The sequence below is a fragment of the Pleurodeles waltl genome, chromosome 6, assembly GCF_031143425.1.
Source record: "Pleurodeles waltl isolate 20211129_DDA chromosome 6, aPleWal1.hap1.20221129, whole genome shotgun sequence".
In the NCBI taxonomy this organism is placed as follows: domain Eukaryota; kingdom Metazoa; phylum Chordata; class Amphibia; order Caudata; family Salamandridae; genus Pleurodeles; species Pleurodeles waltl.
In genome coordinates, this window is record NC_090445.1 from 160,781,446 (window position 1) to 160,794,677 (window position 13,232).

Here is a 13,232-nt window from a genome sequence, read left to right on the forward strand (position 1 = left end):
CAATGCCTTACTCTGGACTTGTTTCTCTGGGGGGGGGGAAATAAATCTGAAATAATTTCCACTCTGAAAAAAAACATGAAAAAACTCATCACCGAGTATAGCAGGCAGTGCACTTTTAAAGTTGTAATGAGCGTTATTTTCTGTGCAAAAAGAAAGCATTTACCAGGCTGGACATAACTCATTACTTATGTTGTAACACAACTTTTAAGACATAAAACATTAGATTTAGTGAAGGAGGACCATTTGCAAATATATAACATTTTATTATTAAAAAACAAAACTCGAAGTAGCAGATTAACAATCAGGAGCTACTTTTTCAGAGAAAAAAAAAAACACATTTGACAATAAAATTGCACAGGGATAAAACAATTCATTTACCTATTTATACAAACTGCGCCACCAAAAATGACATTATAACATCTTAACACTATTTATTGTATTTTAAATATGTTTTTCTTTACGATTCAGGCCTTGCCTGGAGTAAAGTTACACATATTGGCGTGGCTTTTTTTTTTGTTCACAACATTTTTTTTCCCGTAATGTGTTGTGGTCTGACCCAATATTTATAAAGCAGTGTTTATTTCCCCTATTTTAGAAAGTATACCCTTACCGGAATATATCAGGAAAGCTTATGCCGGTACATAATGATAATGGGACCCCTTTCCGTCCTCACCCCTTCCCCATGCGATATAGTAAGTACTGCCTAGTTTTAATGGTTTTAGGGCATTAATTTTAACCAACCATTTTTTGTGATTTGTGGTCCCAAAATAGACAATGAATGTTCTGAAGGGATTAAAGCCCCATAGCTGATACTAACTTGATCGGAAACACTTCAAAGCATTTCAGAGTATTCAGTGGGATATTTAATAGGTGGGATCACAGCAACAATGACACCTGGTGTCAGAAGTGGGATTCAAACCTGGTACTGGGGAGAGTTTTCCTTACTCGAGCCTCTGCAATTTCTCAGACAGTAAAACTTGACACTTATCAGAGCTTTGATTAAACTATAGCACTTTAAAAGAGTTTTTCCATGAGGCCGGAAATCAGTGATGAGCTGATTATTGTTGTGCATTTTTAGTGACCGAATTGCTGTGCTTTGTGGCTTTGATTTTTCTGTTTGCCACATTAGATCCACTACTATACACATGCCGAATTTTAGACACTTCCACTGAGTTGATAAGTGAGCGTTGTAAAGGACATATAAAGTTTTTGCCCTATAAGTGACACATGCAATATAGGAGTACAACTGAAAGAATTCAAACCCACAATCTATTCAGCCAACCTAGCACATTATTGATGCCCGACAGATGGGATAACCACATTCCATTGTTTTGCCTCAAAACATTATGTATTATTGCACTATTTACAGGGAAGAACTAACACTAAATGTCTACTGATCTGCCCAGAAGATAAGCTATCAGGAACCTGATGTTTTGCCCTGATGAAGAGAGATGCCGTCCCAAAGCTTGTACTCTCGTAAATAAGACTATGCACTCTGACTTTTTAAATAATTTATTAAGAACTGTAATTTGATGCAATATCATGGAGCTGTGAAACATAACAGCCCCATGTCTATTCCCAGTGAAACTGGTATAAGTTTGTGAAAAGAACGTGGTACAGTAACTGGCAAACCTCCATGCTAATAACTAGGACATAAACACAGGTTTGCACTAGGACGCCGAATGTGCTCACTTTTGGAAATCACACATTTAGGCAGCACAAGATAGTGCTGAGACTTTCTTTCACAGCACATCCCCATAACAGCCTGCAGGCCAATCTAAAAGTGCTGAATTGTTGGATAAATCTGAAGGTTTAGATAAAACTGCTCAAGACTGATATTATACTTATGTTTTGCTACCAGCCAGTTATGTTATCGACTATCTGTGGGATTGATGTAATCAGTGGCCAGCAGCAGAAAGAAAATACCAAAATGGGTGTGTTTGATGACATCACAAGCAGCTCGCAGAATGGAAACAAACAGGAACCCATTCAAAATCGGAGCTGGGAAGTGTGACAAGATTATTTTGTGGAAACAGGCTCGCTTTGAGGAAAGAGCCCCGAGACAGGAAAAAACACATTAGGAATTACAAAGTAGCTGTGGGCAGAGAAAACGGGCTGATATAGCTGTTTCTCATTCTTCCTTAGGTGACCAACAAGCATCATGGGGAGGAGAAAAATACATAAAAAAATATTAACAAAAGCAACTTTTTTTTTTATACATGTGAAAATAAATAACTTAATCCTTATGGAAATACCATCACTAAGATGGAAGCGAATCCAATTACAGCTATCTTTCCTTTTTTCGCAAATTGTCTACTTGTTTGTATTAAATGTCCCTACACCACGAAATGAGTTCATGCCCAAAATGTGGCATTTGGTCCAGCACCCATAGCCTCTTGCCTTTCGCAAAATGAGTTCATCTCTACAGACATTTCAAGCTGGCCATTGTTTTATACATTAACATAATAGCTAGTGGTTCACATAGTTACACAGAAAAGGTATGATTTTAGGTACACGCACATATTCTAGAGCAATCGATGTTCGTCAATTTTAAGGTGTTCTGTAAGGCACCACACACAACCGCTTGCTTGAACACACAATGACTAGTATCAGCGACTTGAGGACACAGCAGTGCAGATAAAAGCACTGACCTCACAGGTAAGTGGCTTCTTTAGGTCCTACTTATCAGGAATGCTCAAGATTGGATCCCTTTCAGATGTTCAGACCTGTAAGGGAGTAGTGAGGCTATGAGCACACAAGGATGATTATCTTCAAAAACAAAAAAATTGAAACAACCTGGTGACTTTTGCTTGTGTTCGTATTTTCTTGATTTCTGCAGAGGTCTGCAAAGTTGTACGCTTGAGAGAAGGTAGAAACAAGTAAGGGATGGCCTAATCAGCCCAGCTTCCAAGATCTCAAGTTTCCAAATCTTAAAAATACTGAATGGCCTGTAATTTAGCGCGAACGTAGAAAAGGTCCCAATTTTCTAACGAGGGTCAAGGCTTTAATCCAGGACTCTGGTTTTAATTCTCTAAAGAAAAGGACTATACATGTTAAGACTCTGGAGCACATCAAAGTTTGAGAAACTACTTTAGCATACAAACCATAGTGATAAAAGCACGAGGGACGGCTCAGGACAACTACTGCACAATGCAAGTGACTGCAGCATGTTAACAATTAAGGTGGGCACCTGTGCAGGAGCCGAGAGGCAAAGCCAAGAACTCTACAAATGTTATTTCCTTAAATAAAAAAAATATTTTCTGTAGTTGGATGAAATAGTCCTCAAGAGGGCAGATGACCCACGAGACACAGAAGCAGCTACCACAGGCTGTTGCCACCTGATGCCTCTACGAGGCTCCTATGCCCAGTTCTCTTAAGTCTACGAGGGCGGTTGCCTTAGGGCTCCTACACTCTACATCTCATGCCAGATTGCTGGAACTGAATCTCACCATGTCGCGGAGCCCCGCCATGTGCAGGAATGCAACATGTGTCCATCTCGCATATATGAAAAAGAGCACTAAACACAGGGTGACATATAGAAAATGCTCCTTCTTCCAGTTAGAGAAGAGCCAAAATCGCCCAAGCCAATGTGAATTACATGAATTTTAATTGGATAGGACGTCTCTACCCCACCAAGGTACCTTACTTCTTTGGTCTCCTAAGATTTAACACTGGAAACCAACGGATGTGGGCATGTTGTTCGCAGCCACTTATGGCAGCAGAGAAAGCGACCTGTTTTTAGCCCTCATTGTCGTACTGTTGGGACTCTGACCTGGTTGTGGAAGAAGCCCTGCTGTAACAATATTGGAGATATTACAAACATTGATTGTCTGCCTGGATGTGCATTCAAAGGAAGGACTCCTACCCCCAGGCTTAACTCGCTTCTTTACGTTTTTGCCGCTGGGACATTTCATAGCAAGAAAATATTCTCAGGGTGTTCACACTAGAAGAGCCTCCTTGGTAAGGAAGGTAACTGTTTTGACAAAGTAGTTATGTGTGTTCCTTCAACAGCGATGGTGGGCCTCAACTACAAGGAGTGTACAGTGATGTTGCGCAACCACAATGATGTATGTACGCCATTGGTAAGCATAGGCTAATTGGGCACATATCACAATGGTGGGCATACAGCTGTTGTGGGCACACAGTGAAAGGCATACAACCGCAGCAAGCGTGCAACAGTGCTTTAGTTACAATATTGGTGAATGTTCTGTGCAAACAACTGGACACTTGAGTGATAACATCGATGGCGCCCAGGACAAGGCGAAAGAGCGTGTGTTTGGGGCCTACAGTTTGGAACTTTGAAAATGAGTTAATATGAAAAACAGTTGGTAACAGAAATCCAGTTGCCATTTGGGACCATGGAACGATGACCTGTCCCTTTTGGCACAATACAGACTGCGGTACTTGTAGCTAAGCGCCTTCGGTGCCATGCCTTCTGAAGAGGTACAATGGGCTAATGTAGCCAAACCAGTCATCACTGGCAATTTACAGAGTATTACTGCTCAGAGAATGCCTTGGGCAACTGCTGGTCGGCCTCACCCCCTCATGGGACCAACATTTGCACTTATTAACTGAATTTCACAAACAAACGTCTTTGTGGATTGAAAACACCGTCAATAAAACCATGTTAATTCCTGAAGACGTAACTGCCTTTGCAACAAGCCACTAACCACTTTTGATCATTCAGGTACAACACTGGCCTTGTGGTCCAGGCATATGCAGTTCGACACTGAATCGCTGCTGTTCCCTTTGTAGCCTTCTCAAGGTCAGATGAACGTGCTGGAGTGATCCCTCATCCAGTGGCAAAATGGCCGCCCTGGCGCACCCTCCCACCCACCTATTCAGACCACCCTGAAACTAGGGTATTCCAAGATGCCACAAAAGCAGACTAGGCCGCATCCTCACGAGCAAGAGCATCTAAGCCAGCGAAGGCACTTGTGGTCTGTCCCTCATGGCTTCCACCCGCAGTGCTCTGTGCTAGCACAGCCAGATGTGTGGTCCACCTTTGGTTCAGTCTGAGGTACAGAAACCATAAAGGACGAGGTGCTCAGCAGACGAGCTCTTGCTGGATCTCCTGCAAGGCTGGGAACTGGAGACTTCTCACCACTTTCAGGTCAGTCTCTCGGTTGTCCAGGCTCTCTAGCTGTCTGCAAGGGCAGTGCACGGTGTAGGACGCCATGAGGACTAGTTCGTCAGAAGCCACTGCGTCAGTCGGTTCACTCTCCGACTCCTCCAGGTCAGCTTCCTTCAGTGGCTTGGCCAAATCCGTGGAAGGGCAGAGCCAAGGATGCCGGAGGCACTGTTCTGCTTTCGCCCTTTTCCTGTGGAGGAAGAAATAATATCTTAAGTGGAGGAACTTTGTCATTGATACCTACTGTAGAGACCACGCTAATCCCAAAGCCACCAAACATCACTATTAATATCCTTTGCAATAGCAGATATGAAACCACTTAAACATCCTGGTCCAGTTTCATATAAAACTTCTGGGTGGTGCTTTTTTGGCACTGTACTGCATATTGTTCGATTTTGCTCGATTTTGACCAGTAGTGTTTGTTTAATTCGCCCATGAACACAAAATACATAAAATTATTTTTGCAGTTATAATGTAGCATTGCTGAAGAAAACTGTAGAGAATATTAGCACAGCACCTACGGACAAATTAACACTAGGCAGGCTGAAAACCTGAGCTGGCCCCCTCGAGTCCATACAGTCTCTTTAGTCGACTGGGTTGGCTACAAGCTGCAATTCTAGGTGGGCAGGCACCTTAGAAAGGGAGTGTCATGCCTACGGATCCTCATCGTTTTCCATAAGGCAAGCAAGTGACGCTCATATTTCATAGTATTTTTGCATGTTTAATTCTTATAATAACCAGTGTTTTCACGTGTTGACAGTTTAGCTCTCCAACCAAATTCTATCCGCTATCATGTTATTTTCTATGTGTTCACGAAAGAATGTTGAATAATAAAAAAGCAAGTATATCGTTGTGATTAGGTTAATAAAGAGTTGCAAGTCCTTGCAAAGTAACTTTATATCATAGAAATACCTACGCAAACTTTCCCCAAAGTGCCAAATAAACGACAGTTATGCCTTTAATTACTTGACAGAAACAGAGAATTATATTATTGCACACTCAATTAGTACAGTCCGCATGTCAAAGAACATGGCTGTATTTCCATAAGGGTAACAGCACGGCTATTCTAAAATTCTTCCTCAAAGTTAATTTTTCTGGAACCTTATATTCAGAGCAATGCAATTTCATAAGAGCTATCAATGGAAACAAATTACTTTCAATAATTGCCCTGTTAATCGCTGCAAGACTCAATGGCTGTGAGCATTTACAATTGTTAGTTCCTTGTATGTCAAAAATCTTAAATAGTCTTCATCAGCCACCGGACAGTCACAGATGTAATCATGAGTGGATTTCATTCAAACGTAGGTATTATTTTGTAAACAATACGAAGTTCACTAGGGCCAGTAGGCCAACCTGTAATGAGAAAATTGAAACTAAAAGTCATTCTTGTAGGTCATTCGAGTCTGGTTAGTCAGATAAAACTTTGACCGATGTTGTTCATCTGAGACACCTCTATTGCATGAATCTCGTTTTCAGACTAGTTTGAGAAGTTCGGTTTTCAGCTGTTTTCTGGATTGGGTGTTGCGCGATATGGATTTTAGATTTGGGTTATAGGATTCTAACCCATAGCATGTAACCACCAACCACTGATCTCAAGCAGATGTCCCTCAACAGCTGAAACTCTCTCCCGCCCAGCCCGAGACCACCACTTCTACAGGGAAGATGCAGGACAAGTGGTCACCTGGGGTTCTTGATGAGCAGAGATTTGATGAAGTCCACTGCAAGGTCAGTGATGCCTTCGAAGACGTCCGGACCATAGTGGACGTTCAACTGGGAAATGTTCAAGAAGGTCTCCTGCTTGTCACCGCCGAGGAAGGGAGACTCGCCGGTCAGCATGACGTAGGTCAGGACACCGATACTCCTGGACGAAGAGAGACGGACACAAGCATGAGAACTTCAGCTAAGACCAGCAGAGGCGGTCTGTCTAACAGACCAGTGCGGAAGAAATGCTAAACTACAGCAATATGGAAAATAATCAACAGTACAAATAATGACAGCTGTTTGATGCGTCGATGCAGTCACCTTAAACTGTAGCAGTGACCGGCAGGTTACACCAGAAAGTGCTTTTGGTTATTTTTAGGATATAGCACTTAATGGTGTGAAAGAGAAAAAATATATAACAAGCAAATGTTAAACACAGGTGGGAAAGTGCTGACGTACTTATGAACCTACAGAGCTAGGGCAGCACACGTTACTGAACCTAGTCAGCGAGAGAGGAAAATACATTGAAATACTGAAAAGAAAATGGGGCGCAATGGTATTAAATAAGCGAGAGGGTAGTAAAGAGGGTGAGCAAATGAGTAAACAAAAAGCGAGGGAGAGGGGGGTATTCATTGTTATCATCCAATTCCATGTACTAAGAATGGCTTTCATTCAAACTTAAGTTTGAAACAACGCTAAGCATGCTGGGACTTGTAGGCCGTACTAATGGAAAGTTAAACTACAAGTTTCAAAACGCACATTTCTACTCGCTGAAAATCGTCAACCTCGTGACGTCGGGGCAGCTGAGAGAAAAGTAGACTGATAGTGCTTCGAATCAGCCTCTGGGTGGTATATGTGCTGCATGCACACCCTAGACGGCACATCTGTAGAGCACACGACTGCCAATTTTTTTTGGAGGGGGGGCGTCTTTTGGGTATAGAGACAGATACTGAAGTATTGGTACTAGTTTAACGAACCTCGCAACACTGAGGAGCATAGTCCGCCCGATGGGATTTGACCCTATGACCCTAAGGAATGACCCCTATCACTGGGGCGGATGTATTAGTAAACTGAGTCATCGGACCCAGTACATACAGGACAATGGGGCAGGACAATGCGTTGCTGTCGTGACGACAAACGAATATTCACGAAAAGCAAGTATCTCCAGCTATTTGCCCCCAGGTGATCCTTCCGGGCCTCGTGGCGCGCACTCTGATGCCCGGCTGTGGCGAGCCAGAGTCCTGTGCCACTGGCCACTTCCTGTACTGGAAAGCTTTGTTCAAATGCTCCTCCTCTTCTCTGTAACTGGAATGCCTGGAATGTACCAAGATTCCTCTGGGATAGGGGCAGCCGGCCTTCCCCCTCCGGCAGGAATCCGGAGCATGTGCGGCTTCAGCAGGACAAATTATTCGATTGCCCCGGGACGCCGAGCCACCCCTGCTTGCAAAGCAGAGTCCGAAGCTTTCATTTTAAGACCAGGAACAACATCAAAAGCAACAACAACAAAAAAAAGTGTGTGTTGGGTGGGGAAGGGGAAATCCGTCCCTAACCCCGTACAAAGCAACACACTGGCGAATGCATTCTTTGTGTTTTACATTTTTGAACATTATCAATTCTCAGTTCCGTTTTCACTTTGTATGATAATTATATTGAAAGGACGCATGTGATCAAGATTCCCTCTCAAATACCTTTGTACAAAATAATAACAATAAAAAATTTACACATATGCTCTCTGACCGAGGAAAACTGTTAATCGTTTGATTACACAAGAAAACGAGGGCCTTGAACAACTCGCCAAAGAGCCAAGCCATACATCTCAAACAGTGCAGAACACACGACACAGTGATGACATCACCCTTGGCACTAAACTTCTGATGTAAGGAAGGCGGCCCCCAAATGCCTGGAAAGTAATACTTTCAAGATACTGGCGGGTATCACTATGCCGTCGTTGCCTCAAATCGTCGTTTTTACCCCCACTAGCGTTTTATCTTTGTTTGATGGAAAGCAGAGCCAGCCCTTTCTGGAATCTAACCTATGAGAGAGTGCGCGGCAGCAGGGGCTTGCCACCAGACCACTGAGCTATTGTGTCACCTCAATGAGTCCGAGGGAGTGGGGAGTGAGCTGCCCAGAGACACGTTCCGCAAAACCAGTGGAGTTTCTCTGCAATTACTGTGTTCAGCGAGGAGTGAGACTCGATAACTGGACATTTTTCAACTGATAAGGAAAACGTCTTAAAATAAAGAACCCGAGGGAGAGTTAACCCGTTCATGGGTAATGGATTAGGAACTTAATGCTAAAACTTAACTGGAGTGTTGCTATCACTCCCACCCGAAGTCCACAGCAGTGGGCAAACGAAGAAAAACAAATACCAGGTCCCTAAAAGGGGTTTAATTGTGTAAATTACAAGCAGTAGGAAATGCGTGTAATATTGTGCAATACAAAACAACCAAAGAAAAATAACGTACCACATATCTGTTGCTGTACTGATGGGTTCGTAATTCAAAATTTCGGGTGCTGAAAATGAAACAATATAAAAATATAAGTATTTTTCTAGTAAAAAGACAGGAAACAACAACTGGTCAGATTAAATATCGAGGTAGTTAGCTCTCGTTTTAGTCAGGCATCTCACTACTGAAGATACTCATTTCATGCAGACTTGTCAAGTCTTGTTCTGACTGCTAAACATACTCCGGGGCTACCAAACTTCCTTCGTGACTGTAATAACATGCATGCACGCGTCTCCTTTAGGACTGTCAGGTCACATTTCAGCACACACATATACCAACAGTCTGCCTCAGACACCGCATTTAACATTGGAGCTCCCACTCCAGGTCGCCTTTTTCTGCGATTTATATAGCGCTACCCATCGCAATTGTGCAGTTTCTAAGCACTATAAGCAGGCGCTACTATTTCCCACTTTATTGGTGCACAATTTAAAGAGCTTGCAAGAATGGAATGTTTAGCTGGCAGTCTCGACAGAGATCAGCGGCGAGCGTTAACCCACTATCCTGCTTCGTCGGCACATTTGACATTTCAGCCTCATTAGGCCGGTCACTGATCTCGCTCTGGTTCATATTTTAGTCGTCAACATGCTGCTTAAGCCGTTAGAGCCTCGGATTCAGTTTTATAACCAAGGTAGAGTGACGACCACGGAATGGCTTTCAGGTCGACAACCAAACTCGTTGAACCTAACACCATCAAATTTAATCTGACATCTGAGGGTTTACGCTGGTGACCTGCATTTTACCACATTTTACGGAGGCATGTCAAGCCTGTCACATCGGACCTACTGGGCATGTCTGGTTCTGCTGCCTCTTGAATCTTTTCAGCATGAACGCATCCTTCTCAGAACCATCTTAAGATCCGTCAAAGCCTCATTCCTTGTTATGACAGAAGGGTCTTACTCAAGGCTTTCAACTTCTAATTAGGCCATGACCCAAGATTTACTTTAACGTTTTGGTAAATCAAATTTTATTCTACCCTGCCAGATTGAAACTCCAGCTATTTCGGTTTCCTTGCGGGACAAGGTCCCCCCCCCCTTCATGGTGCTCTCTTTTTTGGCCCCTTGGAGGAGAAAGGTAGTTAAAAATCTCTGGTTGTGGTGGTTAACAGGGACATCTTGCTTAAAGTGGCACTTCCTCTGTAACAATCACTTGTATTGACCAGTCTGCCAAGAGCTGCACACAAAAAACAATAGGGGCCATATGTACAAACACATTTTCCCATAGACACAGAATGGGCAAAACTGTTTGCTACATCTGGCCCTAGATGTAATGTATACTCTATGGGGCAGAGATACCCCACTTCACTATACAGGAAGTTTGGCCTTGTGCAAGCACTAACAAATCTAAGAACTCCACAGCAGCATCTCCCCCCGGGAGAACAGCAGGACAAGGGTAGGAAAACTATGGAGCCACAATCTTGAAAGAGTTGTAAGATGTGCTCAGCGGCATGAACCGATCTTCAGATATTGACATTTTTCCAAAGCCTGACAATAGGACCTAGGCAGTTCTTACAAAATGGACACCACAGGAGTAGGCTTTGAAAGGATAAGTTACCTTGAGGAATAACAGAAGCACGTGGTTTAATTTAATCCGTTTCCCTCACCCCAAATAAATTTTTTTTCCCAGAAAGGGGAACAAAATAAAAGAACCCCTCACACCGGATCTTAATTTCTACCACTGAACTTGACTTAATGTAAAAGTTCTGGTGCAAGGGCGTGTTGCACTCAAACAGCCTACACTTTTTAGTTGTTTGTAAGACTTTCTGATGCCTTCCAGAAATGTACTCTCATTTGATAAAACTGTTAAGTAAAATTAACTTACCAACATACTCTGGCGTTCCCAGGATCTCGCGGACTTCTTTCACACTATCGACCTGCCGGGAGAGCCCAAAGTCCACGATTCGGATGTCACCCAGTGGACTGCTGCTCGTCAGGAGAATGTTCTGCGGCTGAAAACGAGGCCAGGTAAGTACAACTTTGTTTTCCAGGAGTACGCAGACTATATATACTAAGAACAGTATACAAAGTTGGGTATTTGTAACACAAACACATTGCCCATCCAGTCATTTCTAGAAGCTGGCAGGCAGTAAACACAGAGCTAGTGAAGCTTGGCGTACAAAGGCTCTTTGAGGGACATAAAGGAAAAGATGGGCTTTGAGGGGTATCCTCAGGTAGTTTAAGTTTTGTACGAACTGGATTCAGGTTGGTGGATCATTGAGGACTTCTGGAACGGCCAACCACCCAATTCATCAGCATGCTCATTACAAAGAGTTGGCTTGGCATTGCATAGGTTCTTGAGTGGCATGCAGGCCAACAGGTGATTTCAAAGCTACTGGGGGTAGGTAAGAGCAATACCTGAAAAGAGCCCAATGTGAGACAGCGGCTTTTGAGCTAATCGTGTACCTCAATACAAAGTTCATGTTCTAAATCTGAAATTAAAGCGTCCTGGCAAGAGGGTGCTTGGTAACTTTTGAAGTGGGTCTGAAAATTACAGACTGGCACTGTAAGCTGTGCAGATGCCTGTCAGTGCAGGTCATCATGCTGCAGAGCCCAATCACTGGACTGCCTTGGCGGGTCCAAGTCTTCTGTCAAGAACTACACTTCTGTGTAAGTGTTCCACATACACCCCAAAAATCGAGTCCCACGTCTCCCACTCCAGTCAAAGGCTGCTCTTTCACGAGGCCTTTTTTGGAGTCCGAGGTCTGAGGTGACTGTTCTAGGAGGCCGACTTGGTTCTGTTAGATTTCCTGAAAAAACAGGGATTCAGAAGCTTGGCAGTGCTGGGGCAGAGTCAGTCTGGCATTCCCACCAACATTTCACAAGCATTAGGATTTCCCCACTTGACTACCTTGGTACTTCTAGTCTGGCCTAGACAACCCAGCGGCAACCTTTTAGTAGGTGCCACCCTAAAAATCTGGAAAAGTGAAAGGGTATGGGCTAGTGAGTTTTCTTGCAGGCCATCAGTGACGTAGTAAGTGCTACGGACCATAGTGCAAGCAAGGAAATGGGCCTCACACGCCACTAGTTGGATAATTAAAAAAAAAAAAAACGGGGTTCAGGATTCGGGGCCTAGCTGCGACTACGCCTGCTGCACCAGTGATAATTACACTCCTGTTTGCAACCCCGACCCCCACCCATCTCACCCCAAACCCACAAAGACGCCAAGTCTGCCAGGCGCCCTTGCAGCCGGCTCCCTTCCTCCCTCCTCTCGCATGCATACACTTTCCACCCTAAAAGTTAACGGTGTGACCGTCCCGCGCTCGCGGCCTCCAGCCATCCGCGCGCTGGCATGTGACCAGAACGCACAGGCCGGCTCTTTCCAAGGCTCCCGGGGCCGCTGTTCTAAGGGCAGGTCATTGTCTGTGACCCGTTCTCAAGGCCGCGTCAATTATTCATCAAGCAAAACAGCACCTAATCTGTTAACCATCTCGTGGCTTCAGAGAGGCAGACCTCCCCCACCCGTCCCCTTCCGTCTCCTGGACTCGCTTTAAAACACTTTATTCACTGGGTAACGGTTCTTATATTTTGGTTGACTGCACTTCTGGGTCAAGCCTCCCTGTCCCGATTAACAACCATATACAAATGCTTGCAGTTATGTTTGGTCCTGGCCTGCTAACAAATTAGCAAAGATCCAGTTACACCTAGGAACCGATTATAATTAGCGTTTAATGGCTGGTAGCTTCATTGACCTAGTATATATATATATATATATATATATATATATATATATATATATATATATATACACACACACATACATTTTAAGTATATACATATATAAATATCTCCCTGGTGTATGCCTCACTCCGCCAACTTCTTTAGAACTGTGCACACGCTAGGAAGACTTGTCTAGTCCAAATTATGAAAATTATTAACTTGGCAAAAAATGCAAACTCA

The 13,232-nt window shown here is 43.6% G+C and overlaps 1 protein-coding gene across 1 annotated transcript in view; it reads right to left on the reverse strand.

Moving 5' to 3' along the window:
- Nucleotides 1-245: 245 nt before the first annotated feature.
- LOC138299452 (serine/threonine-protein kinase 17A-like) overlaps nucleotides 246-13,232 on the reverse strand; it is a 113,218-nt gene continuing 100,231 nt past the window's right edge. The window contains exons 4-7 of the mRNA XM_069237708.1: nucleotides 11,158-11,284; nucleotides 9,298-9,346; nucleotides 6,813-6,992; nucleotides 246-5,321 (exon numbers count right to left, since the gene is read on the reverse strand). Of these exons, the coding sequence (XP_069093809.1) occupies nucleotides 5,048-5,321; nucleotides 6,813-6,992; nucleotides 9,298-9,346; nucleotides 11,158-11,284 (630 nt within the window). The 3' untranslated portion in view covers nucleotides 246-5,047. The remainder of the gene's footprint in view (nucleotides 5,322-6,812; nucleotides 6,993-9,297; nucleotides 9,347-11,157; nucleotides 11,285-13,232) is intronic.